The sequence below is a fragment of the Gracilinanus agilis genome, chromosome 5 (assembly GCF_016433145.1).
Source record: "Gracilinanus agilis isolate LMUSP501 chromosome 5, AgileGrace, whole genome shotgun sequence".
NCBI classification, from domain to species: Eukaryota; Metazoa; Chordata; class Mammalia; order Didelphimorphia; family Didelphidae; genus Gracilinanus; species Gracilinanus agilis.
The window spans coordinates 155,840,351-155,862,636 of NC_058134.1; the positions used below are offsets into that span (position 1 = coordinate 155,840,351).

The 22,286-nt window shown below is 38.1% G+C and overlaps 1 protein-coding gene across 1 annotated transcript in view; it reads left to right on the forward strand.

The window, feature by feature from the left end:
* CCDC146 (coiled-coil domain containing 146) overlaps positions 1-19,754 on the forward strand; it is a 159,499-nt gene extending 139,745 nt beyond the window's left edge. The window contains exons 15-17 of the mRNA XM_044679051.1: positions 14,396-14,524; positions 16,893-17,030; positions 19,749-19,754. Coding sequence (XP_044534986.1) covers positions 14,396-14,524; positions 16,893-17,030; positions 19,749-19,754 — 273 coding nt within the window. The remainder of the gene's footprint in view (positions 1-14,395; positions 14,525-16,892; positions 17,031-19,748) is intronic.
* The last annotated feature ends 2,532 nt before the right edge of the window (positions 19,755-22,286 follow it).

A 22,286-nucleotide genomic window follows, 5' to 3' on the forward strand; every position in this document is an offset into this window, starting at 1 on the left:
AATTCTAGCCCCAGGATTAGGCTTAAGTTTTTGGTCTTTTTGGTCTTTTGATTCAATCAGACACACACACACACACCCCCCCCCCCATTGCCCTGGAGCTCCACCCTTATTTTTGGGCAAAAAGATGAGCGGGGATTCCCCCTGAGAACTGTGTCTTCACTTCAAACCATGGATTATGTCCTCACCTCAAGCCCATACTGGGATTCCTGGCTTCTCTCTGGGCCCACACAGATCAGTCCCCTTCAGCCCAGATTGCCCTTCTCCACAGGTTTGAAATTTCAAGGGATGTAATTTGGCTTGGACCACTGTTTGCCCAGGCAAGCGCTCAAGATCTGAATAATGGTTTGAGTTTAAGTTTGGAACCTGTTACAGCAGATGTGGGGTGGGGTGTGGGAGTTGTGGTTTGTTCTTGGTTTGGTCTTCACTCCTTGCAATAGCCTATTGCTGGCTCTGCTTCTCTCTCACCTCAGTTCCCCAGATGGTCTCTGCCTAACTTAGGGGGTTTTCTTTTCTTGAAAATTGTTTTACTCTGTCTGCTTGTTGTTTCTTTCACTCTTGTATTTACTTTGGGGCGATATTTTAATCTTGGTTGGAGATGGTTTTCATGGTGAAATGGAGATGCTGCTCTAGTTACTCCATCTTGACTACTCTTTTCTAACAAAGATTATAATCAAACAAAATTTCCACAATTATTCTCATTTTAATGATTTTACTGCATAAATTTCTACTGCTCTTTCCATCTTTCTCCAATTTCCTCATACCAATAATTCCTTACTGCACAATATTGTTTTTCATTCACCATAGTTTGTTCAGCCATTTCCCAGTTGATAGACACCCTCTTTATTTCCAATTCATTGATACCACAAAAGAGTACTGCTCTGAATTTTTAGAATAGATTCTGTACCTGTATTTTTGTCTTTGATCTTCTTGTAGTATGTACCCATTGATAGGAATACTGGGTCAAAGGGAACGAAAAGTTTAGTCAGTTTGCTTACGTAATTCCAAACCATTTTCCAAAATATTTGGGCCTACTTGCACTTGATCAAGATTGTGTTAGCATGCCTGTTTCCCCACAGATCCTCCAGAACTTATTTTTCCATTTTTGAAAATGTGTAGGGTTTAGGGAGAAACTCTGGAGTTATTTATTTTCCTTTTCTTTTGCTAATGCCTTGGGGAACATATTCTGATGTGGCTGTTGAAAGTTTGCAATTCTTTTGAAAACTCTGTTCATATCATTTTACTACTCATATCTTTGGAAATGCCTCTTGATCATTTTGTCAATGGCCTATATATCTTCGTAACACATTTTATGATATTTAATGCATAGAATTTTTCCCATTTAGCACATTTTATTTTAAGAAAAGAGCACTGTTGAAGATTTCTGAATTAGATGCTTCTAACACTGTTCTTCAACATTAAGACTTCCTGTATTTTTACCAAGGATATATTTAATTATGCCATAAATTTTTTCTCTACTGTAGCTTTAATTACTTTAGCCAAAGAATCTTGTTTATTTCTTTTTTCTCCTGTCTTAGGGAAGACTTAAGGTAGCAAATCTTTTGATATTAAGCTCATTATCCTTTGAAGCTAGAGCTTTGTTTATAATTCATTTTTATTTACCTATAATCACAGCCATTAATAACACTAGGTGAAGAGGGCTTTACCCCAGGGAGCCAACATCAAGAGGAACATTCTTCTTGCCACACCTCACTTTTGAGCCCTCAACCAGTCCATGAAGCAGTTACCCTCAGTCACCCCATGATGCCACACTCCCAGGGCCCACCTTTCCCCAACCCCAAGCAGGGGCAAGGATTGGACTCCCCGTGAGAGGGGCCACTCCTAGTGGTGTGACTGTACCCTTTTTGAACCATCTGCTGTATTCCCCCTTCTACCATGACCTCTCACCACCCCACTCAGCTGTTCTTACCTCAAGTGAAGGAATGGCTCTTTATGGCTCCGTATATGATTATTCCCTTTCTAATCTCTCAGATTGGCCATTATTTTATAGCCTCTAACATATGGTTTTCTTTAAATATGCTACCTTTTTATCACCTGTCCCCTGTGCCATGAATGCTTTCTGCCCCCTCACTTCCACCTCATAGGTTACTGGATCCCTTCTGGATGGCTCAAATCTCCTTCTGCAGGATGCTGTTATTGGCCTCCCAAATGCCTTCCCTTCTCAGAAGGCTTTCTAAGTTTACTCTATATGTACCTTGTACTTACCTAGATTTTCATGTTGTCTCCCCACATTAGAATGCAAATTCCTTAAAGGTAGAAACTATTTTGCCTTTCTTTGAAACCCCAGCACTTCCCTGGTATATATTAGGTGCTTAATAAATGCCTATTGACAGACTGGCTTTTAAGCATTTAACTTTTACAAGCAATTTTAATTATTAAATTAATTACTAATAAAAGGATTCTAAGCATAATTAAGAGATTTTATGAACTGTAATTAGCTTTTTCACAAAGAAAATATGTTGGAACCAGCAAGATTTAGAACATAATGAAAAATGAAATGGGTAATTTTATTTATGTTAAATTAAAAAATTCTTGTACAAACAAAACCAATGCAACCAAGATTAGAAAGGAAGCAATAAACTGAGAAAAAATAGCAAGTGTCTCTGACATAGGCCTCATTTCTCCAATATATAGAGAACTGAGTAAAATTTATGAGAATACAAAGCATTCCCCAGTTGATAAATGGTCAAAGGATATGAACAAGCAATTCTTAGTTGAAGAAATTAAATTTATAATTATGTGGAAAAATGATCTAAATCACTATAGATTGGAGAAATACAAATTAAAATAACTCTGAGATATTACCTCATACCTATTATATTGGCTAATGTGACCAAAAAAGGAAATGATAAATGTTGGAGGGGATGTAGGAAAATTGGAATACTAATACATTGTTGGTGGAACTGTGAACGGATATAATCATTCTGGAGAGAAATATGGAAACATGCCCCCAGGACCATAAAATTATACATACTCTTTAACCCAGTAAATACCACTACTGTATTCCAAAGAGATCAGAGTAGGGGAAAAGGACTTACATGTACAAAAATATTTTAGCAGCTCTTTTCTTAGTAGCAAAGAATTGGAAACTGAGGAGGTGTCCACTAAATTAAATAATGACTGAACAAGTTATGATATGTGGTTGTTATGGACTACTATTGTGCCATAATAAGTGAACTGGATGAGTTCATAAAAACCTGAAAAAAACTTATATGTGCTGATACAAAGTGAAGTGAGCAGAAATAGAACAATGTATATAGTAAAAGAAATATTGTATGGTGATCAGCTGTGAAGCACAAAACTATTATCAGCAAAACAAGGTCCCAAGAGAACCTTAAGGAACTCATGATAAAAAAAAGTGGTATCCAAAGCAAAAGAGGTAATTGTTGGGCTCAGATATTTCACTTAATTTCCTTCCTGAATTTTTTATTATATGTGTTATATGTGTCTTCTGTCATGACATGGCGTATATGAAAATATGCATGAAAGCACTGGTATAGCCTATATCAAATTATTTATCCACATGGAGGACAGAGGGAAAAAGAGGGAGAGAATGTGAATTGCAAAATTTCAGAAAACAACTGTCAAAAATAATTTCTACATGTAATTTAAAAAAAAAAAAGAAAAGAAAATTGAAAGGAAAAAACCAAAACATGGCAGGGCAGCAAGGTTGCTCAGTGGACAAAGAGCCAGGTCTGGAGATGGGAGATCCAAGTTGTGTGGCCCTGAGCAAGTCATTTAACTCTAATTGCCTAGCCCCTACTGTTCTTCTACTTAGAACAGATTCTTAGAATTGATTCTAAGACAGTAGGTAAGGGTTTAAAAAAAGAGGAAATATGTTTATACTACATTTTCTGTCTACTAGTTGGGTGACCTGATTTTTTTCATTTCAGTACCTCACAGAATGAACAAGTAGTAATTCCTAGAATTCTTTTTGTTTGTGTTTTTTTCTAAAATACCACATTTGCTTTTGACCCTATCACCAGATTACAATTTGTTCTTACTACTTCTTGACATTAGTTATGATGCAACATTCTCCATCCTAGGAAGGCTTGCTGGAATGGAACTTATGACTCATAACTATAGAATATTCTCTTTGGACAAAGATCTCTGAGCCCTCTGTTTTTGAAATTGTTCATTGACTGTTTATAAAACACAGTGACAGACTTTTAAGTGTAAATTGCTCAAAATCTGAGATTGCTTCTTAATGTTCTCATCTGATACACAGTAAATTAGATGTTAGGGATGATTCAAAATTCATCTTTCAATAAATATCTTAAAGATTGGTTGAGATGTAAGGAAAATTCATATAGTTGTTTTCTACAAGAATAAGTCACACTCTGTTTCCTATTTGAAAGAGACAGATCACCACGAGTATGAATACATTTTGAATTGTTTCCAAGAGTGACTATGGATTTCCCCTGAGCTAACAGGACATTTCCCTTTCACTTGCCCTTGTGGCTATGGAATTTTCAGTTTTCTTAGATATGTCAAATAACTACAAAACAGAATTTTGAGCTGCCTAGGTCATACTGGACCATAAGGGAATGCTTCAGAGCTCACCAAAACTTCATTTGAGTCGAGGTCCATCCAACAGAACTAACTAGCCAGACAAAATGTCTCATTGTCATAGTAGATTCTTCTTTTAAAGGTCCCATACCTCACATTTTCCTGGGTCATTCAGGCTGGATTTTAGGTTTCAGTTTGTTCATTTATAAGAAATATGATACAATTTTACCTGTGGACTAATCCCGCCTAAAAGGACTTCCTATTCAGATCCCTCATAAAAGCAAAAACAGAAACTTCTGAGCTCTCTCAAACATTTTACTAAATGACCAAATCAAGTTGCTTATGGGCAACTTGGGCTCGACACAGGTAGAGAATGGGGGAAAGCACTCTATTTGGAGTCAAAAGACTCAAATTCAAATCCTAGCTCTGGCAGTACCTTTGTGACATTGAACTTTTCTCCTGAAGCATGTATCTGGGACGTTATGGAAGAACTTCCAAAGATTCATCATATGAAATAACGATGACTTATTTCTGATTAAACCACATGAGAACAAACGATTCTGCCAGAAGAAATCTAGAAAACATTGCTACAAAGCATCCCAGCTGACTATCCAGGAAAATTGTCATTTATAAGTGCCTTCATTTTGATGTCCCCAAAGCTGTGAACTGCATTAAGTCAGAGCCATAACCTTTATCTCTCCCCCAGGGTCTAGCACAGTTCTTTTGACATAGTATGTGACTGATGAGTTGACTATTAATGGGAAAAAGCATAACTTCTTATGGTGGAAAGTCTTTCTTTCCCTCCCAGGGATAATCCTCATAAAATCCCCTTAAGTTGCCTGTTTCGAGGAACCTGCCTTTATCTGCAAGGTGTCTCTCGGCTCACTGACTTCACCCTCTAATGTTCTAGGGACACTCTTATGATCATAGATGGGAAGTCTCAAGTCTTCTGGCCTCTCCACATTGACACAGTCATCCTCTGCTCCGGGAAGGATGAGGAGACAAAATCTCTCTCCCCCTCAAGTCATTCCCCGAGGGGCCAAGCTGGCACTGCCTCACCACAAGGATTTGGAAATCCCAGACTCTGAAGCAGTTTGCAGTTTTGATCCAAGCCTTTTAGGATATGACTAATGCTTTAACCAAACCTAATCCATTTCCTGTGCAGCATTATCTCATTTCATCCAATGGCTTCACTCCTTCCAAATGAAGGACTTTCCCAAGTCTAGTTTAATATCTTTCATTCATTAATTCTTTAATCAATAGATGTGTTTTCACCTGATAAAAGTATCAGCACATACTGAGTCTTTTTGGTTACTTTAATTGAGATAGAGTCATTCAACTCATTCACTAAACCACTACCCTTCCATGTGGATGGATTTCCATGAAATGTGCCTCTGGAGCATACAGCAGAAGGCTGGAGAAGGGATAAGGAAAAGAGGGAGAAGATGTAATTTCCCTCTAACCCCTGGTGAGATTTTTCCCAAGTGTCTAGTTCAGTCGCACTCTAGTCCTCATCCATAATACTCAGCACTCCAGCCACAGAACCGAGAGGCTTGAACCATGGCTGAGTCGTGGGATTCTCAACAACTGTGGATGTTCTGCTGATTCCCTGGTATCCCACATGTCTATTTTCCCTTTGTCAGACTTTGGGAAGAAGGAGAGGCCTCACTACCCGCCCCCCATCTTGGAGATTATCAAGAGCACAAATAATGAAGAGGGAATACAAAAGCATGGCACCCACCTTGGAGAACAAGGACACAGAAACGCTGACCCTCAGAAAAATCCAACAGTGATGAATGCTGAAGATAACAAAAAGGGTCCTGAGCTACCTAAAGGGAAAGAAGTTTGGGGAATCAGTAGCTCAGAAAGGTTGGGATGATCATGTGACAAGAGGGGCAAGAAGAACTCCCCAACACTTCTTTTCCTTTTGTTTTCTCTTGCTCCAATAATCTTGCACTGGAAAGGAGAGAACCCAGTTGGTTAAAGGGGAGTGAAAATCTGAGATAACTGGGGCAATAGTAAGAGAACACCAAGCTCTATCACACCTTGGAAAAGACCTCCCAAGGTCCAGAAAGAGTGTCCGATGTGTAAAACACGAAGTGGGTATTCATCAGGGTTTAGGCTTGGATCTAGCCATATCATTGGTCTCCGACTTGTGTTTACACTAGAGTAGAGCCACAACCACCACCAACTGTCTACCTGTCAGAAGATACCAAGTGGACCTGGCTGCTTCTAGTGCCACAGGGCTGCCCCAGGCCCTGCTACACCCAAGGAAACAGAGCTTATATATGAATTGCCTTTAGTCTTTGGGTCCCCCAAATCACTTTCAAATAGATATTATTAATGCTTAGAAACAGGACAGAAGAAACTCTCTGTCCTCCATTTTAATCACTATTATACCAGAAGGTTGCCAAATAATATTTCTATTGTTGCTATTAAATATTCTTATATTGTTCAGTGAAAACTGCAAAATAGGAATGAAATTAAGCAAGTGAAATAGGAATCCCTTTGATATTCAGTGGCTAAATAATAAAAACTAGGCATTTATTCACACTATATATTCACTACCATTGTATAAGCCTTCTAACAACTATTTGCATACAAAACATAGTGTGTTATAAAATAGAAATTCCGCAGTCAGTGTTAAGCTTTTGGATAGATAGATAGCTTCCTCAATAAGAACTTAAGGCAATGTGAAATTTAATTCAAGTGATTTTTGACTCTGCAAGTGGCCTTGTTCATTCCCTGCCATATCTGGTTATTTGTGGCAGTATTTTCCTCCAACGTCTTCCACTTTGGTGTGTCATTTTAGTAAAGAATTAGTTTAAGATCTGTTATTTTCCCAAGACAATTGTTTCAAAATAGTTTTTAATCCTCAACAATCCATTCCAAGGAATATCATGAAGCAGATGCTTTGCTTGCCTCTACTGTTATTAGAGGGATGTGACTTAGATACTCCTGGAAGCCACATTGTGTTTTAGTTTTAAAGGAAATTTTAGTACAAGAGAAGAGGGGGAAACATTTTTCTCACTGGTCTACTCTGTCACCAAGCAATTATTAAGTATTTATTTACTGTGTACCAGAAGAAAAAAAAAGAAGGGGGCTATAGAGAAATAAAAAATAACTTAATTTAGGTTTTGTTTGATTTGATGAAATATCTAAAAGATTAAATTTACCTGCTTAGTTAAAAAGAGAACCAGGAGTCCTATCACCTGCCCTTAATCCCAGCTCCAGGGTGCCAGAGGCTGGTGGATCTTTTGAGTTTAGGAGTTCAGAGTTGCAGTGGGCTGGTTGTGCTGATCAGGTGTCTAGGCTAAGTTCAGCATACATATGGCAAGTCCCCAAGAGCCAGAGCACTCCAGAGCCATCAGATTGCCCAGAGAAGGACGTCCTGGCCCACCTTAGAGCAAGTGAAAGTTTCTATACTGATTGGTACAAGGCCAATGAGCTTTATACCTTCTCCCTCTTCTCCCCACCCCCATCCCACTATACTTTCAGTCCAGGCAAGATAAAGAGACCTGGTCTTTTTTTCATGTTAAAACCAGAAAAGATTGATTCAATATATATTACACTTTGAAATATATTATGATTTCACATTTTGATGAATTAGAGTCAGTGAGTGGTGTAATATGGATAGAGAGCTGGCCTTGATTCAGAAAGATTCATGTTCTGGCTGAGTGACACCTGAGCAAATTACATAAACTCTCAGAGCTCTGGGCATCTCTCTAAGACTTGTTTGCAGAGAAAGTGTTGCATTGATACAAGGTTTTTCCAGGTGAAAAATCACAGGTCCAGGCCTTATAAATATGATAATGCATGAAGGAAAAGATAATGTATGGAAGGGAAGGTGGGGGGAAAAGAGAATTGGGGAATAGGAGGGAAGGAAAGAAGGAGAAGGGGAAAGGATTGAAGAGGAAGCTTAACCTAAAGAGAAAAAAAATGGATAATTGCAGGGAGAGAAAAAGACATCTCCACAATCACAGAAAGTGGGGGGAGAGAGGAAGATGGAGAGATGGAAGGAAAGGGGGAGGAAAGAGGTCAGAGAGAAGGAGAAGAGAGCAAGAGTGAGAAAGAAGAGTAGATGAGGATGAGACAAAGGTGGACTGGCAGTAAACAGTTCATTAGATTCTCATGGCAGTGCAGTGTGGAGCAATGACTCCTGGACTTGAAATCAGAATATTTGGTTCTAAATCCTCACTCTAATAATCACTAGTTATGTGTAGTGATCACCTTTCTGAGCTTTAGTTTCTTCTTTTATTAGTGTTGTTGAGTCTTATTTTCCTTATCTGTATATAACACTTTCTCCCATTCAGTAGTAAGCAACTACATGGCCCAATCCCACCTCAGACACTTATTAGCTGTGTGACCCTGGATAAGTCACTTAACCTCTGTTTGCCTCAGTTTCCTCACCTGTAACATGAAGATAATAGTGCTTATCTCTCAAGACTGTTGTAAGGATAAAATGAAATAATAATTATAAAGAATTAGTACAGTATGTAGCACATTGTAGGATGTCTATAAATGTTAGACATTGTTATTATTATTAGATTTCCCCAGGTAATCTAAAATTAACCTCAAGAGTTTGGAAGTTTCTAGTACTAAAGCTTACGTGCATCCTTCTCTTCTGCCTGTTATCAGAATGCTAGGTTTATTTAGCTTTTTTAATGAAGTATGCACTAAAAAACAGTTAACAGTGAACATCCCCCCAAAAGTGTGGCATTCACTCTCCCATCAGTACATGCAGAATCCAGGGAAAAGTTTGTTGAGCTTAAAAAGCACATGCAGCAAATGGGTAACTCACAGCTGCTGGCTGTCGTGAGAGCTTTTCTTCCCTTTATGGGTGCACCTGATGTTCTTCTTAGGAATCAAGTAACTTCCACCTTTACCTGTAAAATGGGAATGATACAAGTGTCCCAAGAGTCTTAGTGCAGCCTTACTAACTCGAGTACTAGAAACTTAAAAGACCATCATTTGGAACTTTAGTGACTTAAATTGATTTTACTCATTTACTTTTGTGAGTTTTGAAACATAAGTTTAAAATGTTTTCATTTGGACAAGATGAGACACCCTGTCACTTTCCATTGACTGGAATAGTTTCCCAATGATATTTTCTCAGAAGGCCCCCTTTCTTGAGCCCCCAAGACACCTGACCTGTCTCCATTAGGTGTGTTCTCAAGGGGTGACATTGAAATTGTCCTTATGCCTCCAAATCTCATTCTCTGGAAGGTCTTAAGGACAGATTATGAATATAATCTTTTCAGTCATTGAACAACAGACAACCAGAGCAGTGTATAGCACAAGATGGTGGGTATGCTGGATTTTCATTAACATAGCAATGTTTTTAATATTAAATAGTTTTTCAAATTATTGTAAGTTTAAAGCCTTTATACGTCTGAAGTTATTAAAGCTTAAGATGGAACTAAGGCAGCCTGTCTTGTCTGCATTAGCTGTGACCTTAAAAGGGTGCGGTAAAACCATATTATAAAACTTAAAGTATTAAATTAAAATAAGTAATAAATAAATAATTTGAATTCAAAAGTTATTAGCATCAATAGAAGTCAACTTTTTTTCCCCATAGCCTGCTGTTCTTCAGAGTAGGGGCTTTAAAATGTTATCACCTCTCCCCATTCCCATCTCTGCCAGCTGAAATTCCTCTTTCTCCAATGCTTTCCTCAAGCCCAGGAGCCTTTCTCTGATTCTCCCAGCGGAGAATCAGAATCACACAGAATCTCATCATTTAAAAAGTGACAAAGGTCATATAGCCCTACCCATTGAGAAGTCAATTCTCCAACATGTTGCAGAGAGTGGACACCCAGACTCTGCTCAAAGACCTCCAAATGGGGGCAACTGGGTGGCTTAGTGGTTTGAGAGCCAGACCTAGAGATGGGAGGTCCTAAGTTCAAATCTGACCTCAGATACTGCCCAGCTGTGTGACCCTTGGCACGTCACTTCACCCCCATTGCCTACCCTTACTGTTCTTCTGCCTTGGAGCCAATACACAGTATTGATTCTAAGACGGAAGGTGAGGGTTAAAAAAAAATCTTTTTCTAAAGACTTCCAATTACTGAGCCCCCATTGCCTCCTGAGAAATCCCATTTCACTGAATGTTAAGATATTTTTCTTTAAATCAAGTCAACACTACCTCTGTGAAATTTCCACAAGGAAAATTAGTCTAATCCCCACTGTAATAAAAATGTTCCAATACTTCAAAACAGCAGGGTGGGTGTACATTTTCCCCTCTTAATTAAAAGTCTCCCATTCTTTATAATTCTCTTGTTATAGCCCCTAGTCCTCTCACTACTCTAGTCAACCTTTTTTGATGAATTCTAGTGTGTCAGTGCCTCGCCCACAATATAGTGGTCAGAACCTTATGAAGCCCTAAAAATTCAGCTTGACCAGATCAGAAGCCAGAGACACATTCTGGACTCATTCTCTCCTTCTGATTATGGTGTCTCTGGCAAGACCGTCCGCATTAGCTTTGACTGCAATGGCCCACCATTGGTCCTCACTTTAAACTTAATCCACATAATCTCTAAGCACACATTTACCATGAAATGAATTTTTTTTTAAAGCTGGGGAGGTAACATGTTTCAGTGGAAAAGAGTGTTGAAATTCAGGATTCAGAGGACCTAGGTTCAAATCCTACCCCCAGTGCTTACTGTTTGACTTTGGGAAATCACACCCTCCCTGAGTCTCATTAAATGAGACTGTTAGACTAGTCGGTCTCTGAGAATTTCTTACAGGTTTATGACATAAACTATAAATTGGATGTAATTGGATGTAGCCTTATTAGATTCAGCCCATCATTGTAGCCTCTCAAGAAAGTTTTGGATTCATGGCCGGCCAGCTCTTGCTATCATTCTCAGCTGTATGTGATCCATAAATTTCAAGTATATGGCATCTGTGTCTTCACCTAGGTCATTGGTAAAAATGTTGAACAGCACAGTGCCAGAAATGACCCCTTGAGATATGACATTAGAGACTTCTTTCTAGGTGGCAGCTATCAATCCATAATTCATTATCATCTGGACCAATCATCCAAATAATTTTTAGGTCACCAAACCATACTATATTATCTGACCCTTAAGCTTATAAACATGTATTTCATGAAAATCAAATGCCTTGTTAAACTACAAGCATACTCTATAACATTCCCCAGATTTACAAAAAAGGAAATCAGATGGACTTGATAAATTCATAAATTTGTTTTCTTGATTTGAAAAAAATTACTGGCTTCATAAAACCATCACCATTTCACTTTACAAACACTCAAATCCTATACATTCTAAATTTTTAGCAGGAATCAAAACAGTGAATACTTGCTTATAATTTGACTATTCTACCCTCTTTCCTTTTATGAAAAAGAGGTACACCTCTCTCTAATCTTATATTCTCTCCTTTTCTCCACAGTTTTTCTAAAAGTATTGTCAATGGCTGAGTTATCAAATATTCCTGTTCTTAGAGTACTTTGGGATAGAATTTGTCTGTCCCTGGTGAAAACAAGAGCAGCCAGGTGTTCTCTTTAAATAAAATTTTATTTTTAAATTAAGGAACACTTATTTTCTTTTAATCCCACATTTCCTTCTTTCCTCCTTCCTTCCACCCCCCCCCCCACACTGGAAAAAGAAAATTGTGAAAACAAAAACCTTGTAATAAACATTTATAGTCAAGCAAAAAAAAAATCTTTGGGGGGGCATTATACATGCCCAAAAATATAGATCTTATTCTTTCCTTTTTAATTTCATTTAAATTTTTTACATGCCAATACAATTTTCAATAATCATTTTCTGACATTTTGTGATCCTTGTTTCCCTGTTCTCTCCCTCCCACATCTCCCACCTCCCCAAGATGGAAAATAATATGATATATGTTGTACATATTGCTTACATTAAGACAAATTCAGAGGAAATAAAATGAAGAATGATCTACATTTAGGCTCCATCAGTTCCTTGCGGTTGTCCTGGATCCTTGCATTCCTAGCAATAGTTAATTCATTCACAGCTGATCATCACACATTATGGATGTTACTGTGTAAAATGTTTCTTCTGGTTCTGCTCACTTTACTTTGTATCATTTCATATGTCTTTCCAGGTGTTTTTGTTATTGTCTTGTTTGTCATTTCCTATATTACATTAATATTCCACTACAATCATATACCATAATTTGTTCACCATTCAGGCAATTGATGGACAATTCTTCAGTTTCCAGTTCTCTGACACCACAAAAAGAGTGGCTATAAATATTTTTGCACAAATGGGTCATTTTCCTCTGTCTTTCAACTCTTTGGGATCCAGACCTCAGTGGGGTTGCTAAATCAAAGGGATCCTTTTCTATTTGAATGTTACCACCCCTCTATGTCATTTCTTATATTACAAATATAAAAATAACTAATTGAGAAAATAGATGAAAAAGAGATCATTTAAGAAGTACTGGGCTACCTCAATCCCATAACCAGATTTAATATCAGATTTTAATAAATCATAAAAGAAAACTGCTCAAAGTGAAAGAAGAGGACAAAGTGAAAATAGAAAAACAAAATCCCCCAATCACCTCCTGAAAGAAATCCCCAAATGAAAACTCCCAGAATTATTATAGCCAAGGTCAAGGTTAAAAAAAAGACTGAAATAGTAAAAAACAAAGGAATTAGATAACATCACAGAAGATATATATGAAATTTTGCAGGTGACATGAAGTTTGGGGAGATAACTACTGCCATGGGTGACAGATTTAAGATTGAAAGATAGATAGATAGATCCAAATATAGATAGAGATATTGATAAGATTGAGACAAATCTTAAGATTTGAAATTTAATAATAGTAAATATAAATTCAGATGACTCAAATCAATTCAAAAATCAATGTTACCACTAAAAGTTAAAAGCATACAATAAAGTAAAAAGTAGCTAAATAAAGTTTGTATGGAAAAAGATCTAGGGATTTTCATGGACCACAAGCTCAAAATGAGTGACAAAGAAAACAAAAAAAGCTAAAGCTGCCCTGATCTGCATACTGATAAGCAGATCATCCATCTCAAAGATGACACAATTCTTTTGTACTCTATCCTAGTCAGCCACATTTGGGATACCATGTTCAGTTCTACAATCACATTTTTAGTTAGTAGTTTGAGGTACAGTAAATAGAATTCTAGACTTGGAATTGAGGTCTAATTGAGTATTAATATTTTATTAGCTCTATGATCTCAACACAGTCACTCTGTTACCTCTGCCTGCCTCAGTTTCTTCATCTATAATTTAGGGAAATAACAGCGCTTACCTCCCCAGGTTGTTGTGATGACAAAACCGTCAGATAATGTTTGTGAAGTACTTTGAAAACTTTAAAGCATTATATAAATGCTAGTTATTATTATTTTTTTTTACAAAAAGAGTTACCAGGTCTGTGAATAACCAGGACTAAAGATCATTCATATAGAAAAAAGAAGACCCTGTTTGGGGGACTGAGGAAGCTTTGAGCTCCTCAAATGTTGAGACATGAGTTGTAAAGCCATAACATCAAATGAATAGGACAGTGGCAAAAGATGGGGAGGCTCAGTGTATAACTTAATCAGTTTCTGACAATTAGAAGGCACTCCAGGATCTTGTAACACCTTGTAGCATCATTATGAATTGTAGTCATTTTACTCTGGTTATACGGAAACATCACTTTCTGGTTGCTAGAGTACACAGTTAACATAGGTATGCAATTGCCTTGACTACCAATAGAGTATGCTGAAATATGTCCACGGCACTTTGTCCCTCTGGGAGAATCTGAAGACCCTTGGGTTGGCTTTGGGGCAGCTGCCTTATATCAGGCATCAAACTGACTGAACAAAATTAATTTGAAAATAAATGTGTCTTTTCTTGTTCAACAGTTCTCACAGTGTACAGATAGAATACACTTCTTGGAGGATCAATTTATAAATCCTAGTGGAAAGAACAGAGCTCGCTTCCTGAAAGGACTGGATATGACTTCGCAGGAAATGGCCCAAAAGATAGATGAGGTAAGGCACACTTTGTGGATTTTAGCCATTCAATGATATCTTGGAAATCATTGTGCTACTGTTCCACATTAATTTATAGGATCAGCCCTGAATTTCTGGCAATTATACTTGTTTCCCTATAAATTGGTCATATGAATTTGAGTTGTCTTCAACCAATTCATTAGAAATCCTGCTTCCAACTTTTATCAAGGAAAAGAAAATTTTATAGTGTTAAAGATGCCAAAAGAACCTTTAGTTGAAGGCCAAAGGGGGCAGCTTTGGAATTCTAAATGAAATTGTTTGCCTCCCTACTAGAAAAATATCAAGACAACATGAAAATATTAAATAGAGAATGTTGAACAGAATACTTCTTCTAGTAGGAAGCACTCACCCTGGGCAGCTGGAGACAAAGAGCTGGATAGAAAAGATGGCTCCTCAAGAATGGTTAATACAGAAGCTGTCTGAGTAGATGTTAATGGGTTATGGTGACTCTCTATAGTCTCCCATTTATATCAGACATCTTACTGATCCTTTCTTAAGAATTCCCCTGAACCAGGTGGCCTAGTGACCATAGGAATTCTTCTTTTTTTCCCTCCTTTTGATACTTGAAATTTCCTTCCCTTTCCTTCTTCCCCTGCCTCATGTGGAACACATCTTGTTTGTAGGTCTCACCTCATCTCAGGGCCAATTTAGTACAATGTAGGATCTGAGGTGACAGGTGGGAAAAAAGGAAGAAAGAGTAAACTTCCCTAGCAACATACATGTCTCTTCTTCCTTTCCCCTCCCCTCAATTCTGCCACCCCAGAGTCTGGGTGCTCATTTTTAAACTTACAGTGCCCTAAGCTCTGCCCCATCTTGTCTGCCATCTACCCTCTCCACCAGGCTCCTTCTGCTCTTCCCCCAGGAATCTCCTGCCTAATCTTCAGTCCTCCAGTAAAATATACTGCTTTGAAAACTGGAGGCACTTCGGGTACTCAAATATGCAACTTTCCCTCTACATGAAGTGAATGAAAAAAGATAATGAAGCCTTTTACTCTTACTGTTAATAATAGTTACGAAACAAACCTCTGAAAAATCCTAAAAGACTGTGTGCTTGCTTTAGGGTCAGAAAAATAGGGAAGAAGCTCTAAGACTTCCCTACAGCATGGTCCAGGGAAGAAAAAAAGCCTGGTTGGATGCAGCAATAGGTGGTAGTGAAGCAAAGGAGAGTGATGAATGAATCCCTTGGACTCTGAGGGAGAAAAGAAAAGGGATGTCCAGGGAACCAGACTAGGCCTGAGCAGTATTCATAGAGATTTACACTAGCAAAATCCTCTACCCCAGCGTAACTCCTTGGAAGGATCTTCTCCTTCCCTCCTCACTGCCTTCTTTGCTCCCATCCCCACCCCTGTCCCTACCATTGTCCCAGACTTTATCCAAGAGTCCCTATTTTTGTGTCTGATCTTCTGGGCTTCCCAGTTTCTGGAGCCTCTGCCTGAGGCCGCATAGCCCACACAGCCACCACTGTCTGAATGGCTGCCACCACTGTAGGAGCAGAAAGAGATATGCAACCAGCATGCCATGCCAAAACTCTGCCTTTCCCCTACAGATATCATTACACAAGGTGGTTGAGTTTTGTAGAGCCATTGATATAATGCCAACCTTCCTGCTTAACACTGTACCTTCTGTATACAAGAGTGCATTACTATTCTGACATGGAGAGTAGGCTCAAAGCTGTCAAGAAGCAATTGAAGGGACGAGGGAATGATGAGTTTCAAAAAGAGAAGATTTAGGGGGTTTGTGATAACTGTTATCAAATATTTGAAAGGTGGTCATGCAGAATGCCACATGGTTTCAATCTGTTCTGTTTGGTTCTGGCAAGTAGAAACTAGGACTGATGGGTGAAAATAAGAGGAGTAAATTTTTGATCCGTATGAAAAACCCTTCCTAATGATTAGCTTTCCAGACAAAAAGAATGGCCTCCCTCACTAGAAAGCGAGTTCTTTGTCACCTCAAGTCTCCCAAGTAAATGTTGAGTGACCACTTGTTGGGGATATTTAAAGAAGAATCTGTGCTTCAATTAAAGGTTGGACAAGGTGATCTCTGAGGAGCTTCCACTTCCATTCTAGTGATGGCATCATTGCAATATGGCCTTGGGGACTATCTGACATTATTTCTAATGTAGAATGCTTCTGGGTCCTAATTATATCAGGAATTTCAGAAAATAATTCATTCATAACTTGAGGACTGCCTATGACTTGATGTAAAAAATACCAAATGGATAAGTTAACGACCCGACCCCCAAAACCTCCCATTTCCCACACCCAAACAGGTTAAGGGCAGGAATACTGAAAAGACATGACAGTGTGCCCACTGCTAAATTTATCTCTTCCTATTATTTATGAACTAGCTGGAATTCCATCTAGCAGAGAGAGAGGAGAAGTTGCTGGAGAAGGATTTCCTCTTTGAGCAGGTCACCCGGCTTACAGACAGACTCCGTGCTAAAACTCAGACCTGCAAGCAGGATACACTTCTTTTGGCCAAAAAGGTTAGTTCTCAAATCCTTGCCTACCCATGTTTTTTTTCATAGAATCATGGTATTTTAAACGTAGAAGGTATCCTTTCATGTTGTAAAAATCCTCTCTGTATCATTCCTAACATCTACCCTGTTAGGTGGCACGGGCCTAGAGTGCCAGACCTAGCCAGAAAAACTCATCTTCCTGAATCTGGCCTCAGGCACTAGCTGTGTGGCCCTGGGCAAGTCACTTAAACCTATTTGCCTCAGCTTCCTCATCTTTAAAATGAGCTGGAGAAGGAAATGACAAACCACTCCAGGGTCTTTGCCAAGAAAACCCCAAATGGGATCATGAGGATTTGGACACGACTGAATAACAGGCACTGTTAGAACACTGATAGAGATGGGGAAAATATTGGGATTTATCTCTGAGACTTAGAGGAACTTTGTAGAAGAATTAGGCAATGCCGAAAACAATAGGTCCTTTGGGGGGGGGGTACCTTTAAGTGAGAAACATATGGTTTAACTGCATATACTGAAGGGATCCTGGTGGGGAAGGCAAAAAGGGAAATGTATGAAAACAGAATCCACTAAACTGGAGCAGCAGCTGGTATCTCCAAAGAAGGCAAACCCTGAATTCCCAACACTTAGACCAGGATCAGAATCTTTAAAGCAGGACCAGAAAGGACAGTGAGAAAATGGTGTCACTTGAGTAGTTGGGGTACAATGGTCTTTGGGCTATGGAAGCCATACGTCCCAAGAGACAGCCAGGTTATGGGAAGAGCACAGGTTTTGGAGCAAAGGACATGGGTTTGTTATGCCCTGCTTCAGCCAAAACTACCTGTGTGACCATGGACAAGTCATTTATCCTCTCTGGGCATTGGTTTCCTCATCTGTAAAATGAAGGAAATAAACCAGATGTGTAATACAGGATTTATGCAAGGAGCTGACAGTTGAGCTGGGACTGGCACCTGCCGGGCCAGAGTTCCATTCTGATAACAGACAGGATTGCCTGGGGTAATTTTGCAAATACAAGAAACCTCGCATAAATCCTGCATTACAGATGCCCTCAAAGATCTCCTCTAGCTCTAAATCAGTGATTCCCAAAGAGGGCACCACCACCCCCTGGTGGGTGCTGCAGCGATCCAGGAAAGCAGTGATGGCCACAGGAGCATTTATCTTTCCTATTAATTGCTATTAAAATTTAAAAAAAATTAATTTTCAGGGGGCTAAGTAATATTTTTTCTGGAAAGGAGGCAGTAGGCCAAAAAATTTTGGGAACCAGTGATCTAAATCCAGAATCTGATTATTGTGTAAGAGATTCCACGATGCTTTTGTGAGAGTCTGCTCATTGGACTTGGAACAACTCTTAACCAGACTGTGGGTGAGCTTCATGGCTCTGTGTTCACCTTTCACATCAAGGAAGCTCAGAGATCAGGGCTGCGTGGGATCAGTTTAGTTCAAAGGCTTTGAAAAGTGGGAAATGAATAAAATAATGGACATTAGTACAAATGATTGCCATTTCTTAAGGAATGTAAATCAGTTAACACCACATGGAAACTCAAAGATCCTAGAAACAGTTTCAACCAGAAAATCTGTGATTTCATTGCCAAGCAGAGAGACATAGCAGCCGTGTCTTTGATAAGAGGTGATGAGGGATCAGCTCTCAAAATAATTGAAAGAGGCTTATGCCAAAGTCTTAGGGGGGAAAATTCTAGCTTATTACCAAAAAGAAAAAAGAAAATTACAAAATCATCCGTGTCTAGTGACCTAGTTTGACAAAATCATTATGAATTTAATCTATACAACTATTAATGATTATATGAAGGATTGCTCCATATCACAAATTACAAAAGAAATGAAAGTAAAAATAATTCTGGGTCTCATCTCACAGCCAGTGAATTGGCAAAAGACTTCAAAAAATGTAAAAACTTAGTGTTTGAGGGATTGTGAAAATATAAAACACTTTGGAATTTTGTTAAGAAACTTGCCAAGATGTCCCCACCCTCTAACCCAGAAATTCCACTTCTAGAAAAAAATATATATATATGTTCCAAAGAAGTCAATGGAGAAAAAAATGCTCTGTATTCACAAGCAACTCAGGGTTCAAGTCTGGTGCATTTGCATAAAAGTCTCCTCATTGGATAGAACAAATTATTAGTACTCTGTGCCTACAAAAGGGAAGGAATTGGAGAGAGCACAGGGGAAAAGAAATGTTCCTGACTTTAAAAAAAGACTCATATGGTTCTAGAACTAAAGAGGCTTTGGAAAGAAACAGATATGTAGAGAAGCTGACATGTTCTCAAGTTCTAGTATATACAAGATACTTCTAAGAATGTCTTCTTGGGTGAGATCAGGAACACTTGCATGAGATGAGATAGATACATCACTACCAGTGGGAGAGCTCCTTCACTCAGTGTATCATCTGGTACATTCTAATTCATGCAACTCATCTGATTTCTCTTTGATAATCAGATTAAGATGGATGGGTTTGTTTACCATTTGGAATGGTCTTTGTGTAATTCTCATTTGGTAAGAAGAAAATAAATCCTTTGGATATACCTTGGAAACATTTCTTCTCCACTAAGGGATGATGTCCAACAAAGAAGCTTGAATCTAAAAATAATTTTTCCTAGACTAGAAATATTTAGAGGGACTGATAGACATAATTATAGTCCAGTGTCCCCTACCCCCACCCCAGAGGAGAGAGATTGGGCCAGCCTCTGGCTTTAAACTCTTCCTCCTCTCCAGGCATGAATCAAAGTCTCTATTAGAAAGATGAGAGGTGGGAGAGACTTAAGAGATCCCAAAAATATCTATATATACTTCCCTGTGAACCACATTTGGACTAAATTATTCACACATACGTATAACCTACATGGCTGAGAAAAACACCTTATCAAAATATTTGACACCACATTTTGTAGTAGTAAAGAACTGAAAACAAAAATAAATGCCCATCAATTGGGAAAATAATCATCCTGAAGGAAAAAAACCCAGTATGGATAATACAGAAAAGCATGAGTAGAATTATGTGAACTAATATAAAGGAAACAGAACTAAGAATACAATGTACACAATAATCACAACAATGTAAATGGAAGCAACATCAATAAGACAAAACCAAATCTGAGAAATTATAATGATTAAGCTTGGCACCAAAGAAGAGATGTGAGGATATAACTGCCTCCCTTCTTTTGCAGTGGGAGGATCTATGGGTGTGTGCAACACTGCATATATTGTTGAACTTTCTTCTCTTTTTATATTCTTTATGACAAAACATGACTCTCTAAACTAGTGATGGGCCCGTGACATTATTCCTAATCTGACGAATACAATGAGTAGGATACAGTACAATGAAACTTGGAAAGAGTTGCCTTAGAAAAAGACTGACAGATGAGCATTTCCTTTCCTTTGGCTCCCTCTTTAAAAAGTTTGCCCATCACTGGTCTAAACCACTGAAATCATTGATCATTCAAAAGACCTATGGGGTAAGTGTGAATGGACTATAGAATAAAAATAAGGATGACTTGTGCAGGAGGAACTAACTATCTAAAGGATATCTTGAGAGATATATAAGATCAGAAAAAGAAAACAGATCAATCATAAATAAAAGCATAGTCTATATGTACTATTACTACGTCACACTATGTCTAGGGGAAGGCTCCCAGAATGTTGTATGGACACTGTGAATTATACGGCCAAAAGTTGCACCAGATAGGAAGGTGTGCACAGAATAGAATATACTTCACAGAGGGTCATTGGGGATATAAATACAACACTGAGATAGTCCCTGCCTTCAAGGAGCTAACAGTCTGCATGTTTACAGATAAGAAAATTGAGTCTATATACAATATAAACATGTAGTGATGGAAAGAGCAGGGATGCTAAAGCCTGGAGCAATCAGGAAAGGCTTTTTGAAGGAGATGTCTCTTTCACTAAGTCTTGAAGAAAGCTAGTGGTTCTCCAAGAGGGGCAAATAAAAAAGTTGGACCTTCTAGGTATGTGGAGAAAGGAACAGAGGAGGCAAATAGAATATTGGGTACTAGGGCCAACAACTAGGCTAATTGAGATAGAGTACAAAAGTGTACGAGAGAGAGACAGAGAGAGACAGAGAGAGAGACAGAGAGAGAGACAGAGAGAGAGAGAGAGAGAGAGAGAGAGAGACAGAGACAGAGACAGAGACAGAGACAGAGAGAGACAGAAAGTTTTATATATATAAATTTATATATACATATATATATAACATATATAAAACTTTCTCTCTCTCTTTATATATATATATATATATGTATATATATATATACATATATATATATAATCAGCTTGAAAAGGGAGACTGAAACCAGACTAAGAAAAGTTTTAAATACTAGGAAGAGCAGTTTGTATTTTGTAATAAAGTTAAAGAATCCTCTTGGCAAGAGTGTGGCATGGTCAGACTTGGGTTTTAGGAATATCACTTTAATTATCTGGGTAAGAGATGAATTGAGGAGAGCAGATGTTAGAATGCAATGTTGACCTATTGGTCAACACAAGAAACAGTTATTGAGTGCCTACTATGTGCCAGGCACTGAGAATATAAACAAAGCCAAAAAATAGTCCCTGCCTCCATGGGGCTCACAGTGGATCTTTGCATGTCTCATTCCCCTATTCCTACCATACCAAAGGAATGTAAGCTACTTGAGGGAAGAGAATATTTGTTTAATGTTTTGTATCCTTAGGGCCTCTTGACTATTGTAAATAGTAGTAGCTTATTTAATTGAATTAGCTAGTTAGTGAATACTCAAGCATTTAGTAAGTTTTTTTCTATTTGTCAGGCCTTGTGCTAAGTACTAATAATAATAATAATAATAAAAAGCAAAGCATTTCTTCCCCTCAAGGAGCTTAAACTCTCTAAACATAAAAATAAGAAGATGCAAGCAAGATAGATACAGGAAGAAGCATGAAAATAGTTAGGTCCCTATGAAACACACAGAGTGACAAACTTGAGTATAAACAGGTCCATACAAGATATAGATAAATAGGTATATATATATATACATATATATACATATATATAATATCAGGCATGAATTTAAGTAAGTAATATAAGATATATACAGTGTCAAACATGAAAATAAGTAGGTCTATACAGGATATTTACAATGACAAACATAAATATAAGTAGGTCCATCTAAGGGATACACACTGACAAACATGAATACAAGTAGGTCCATCTAAGGGATACACAATGACAAACATAAATATAAGTAGGTCCATCTAAGGGATACACACTGACAAACATAAATA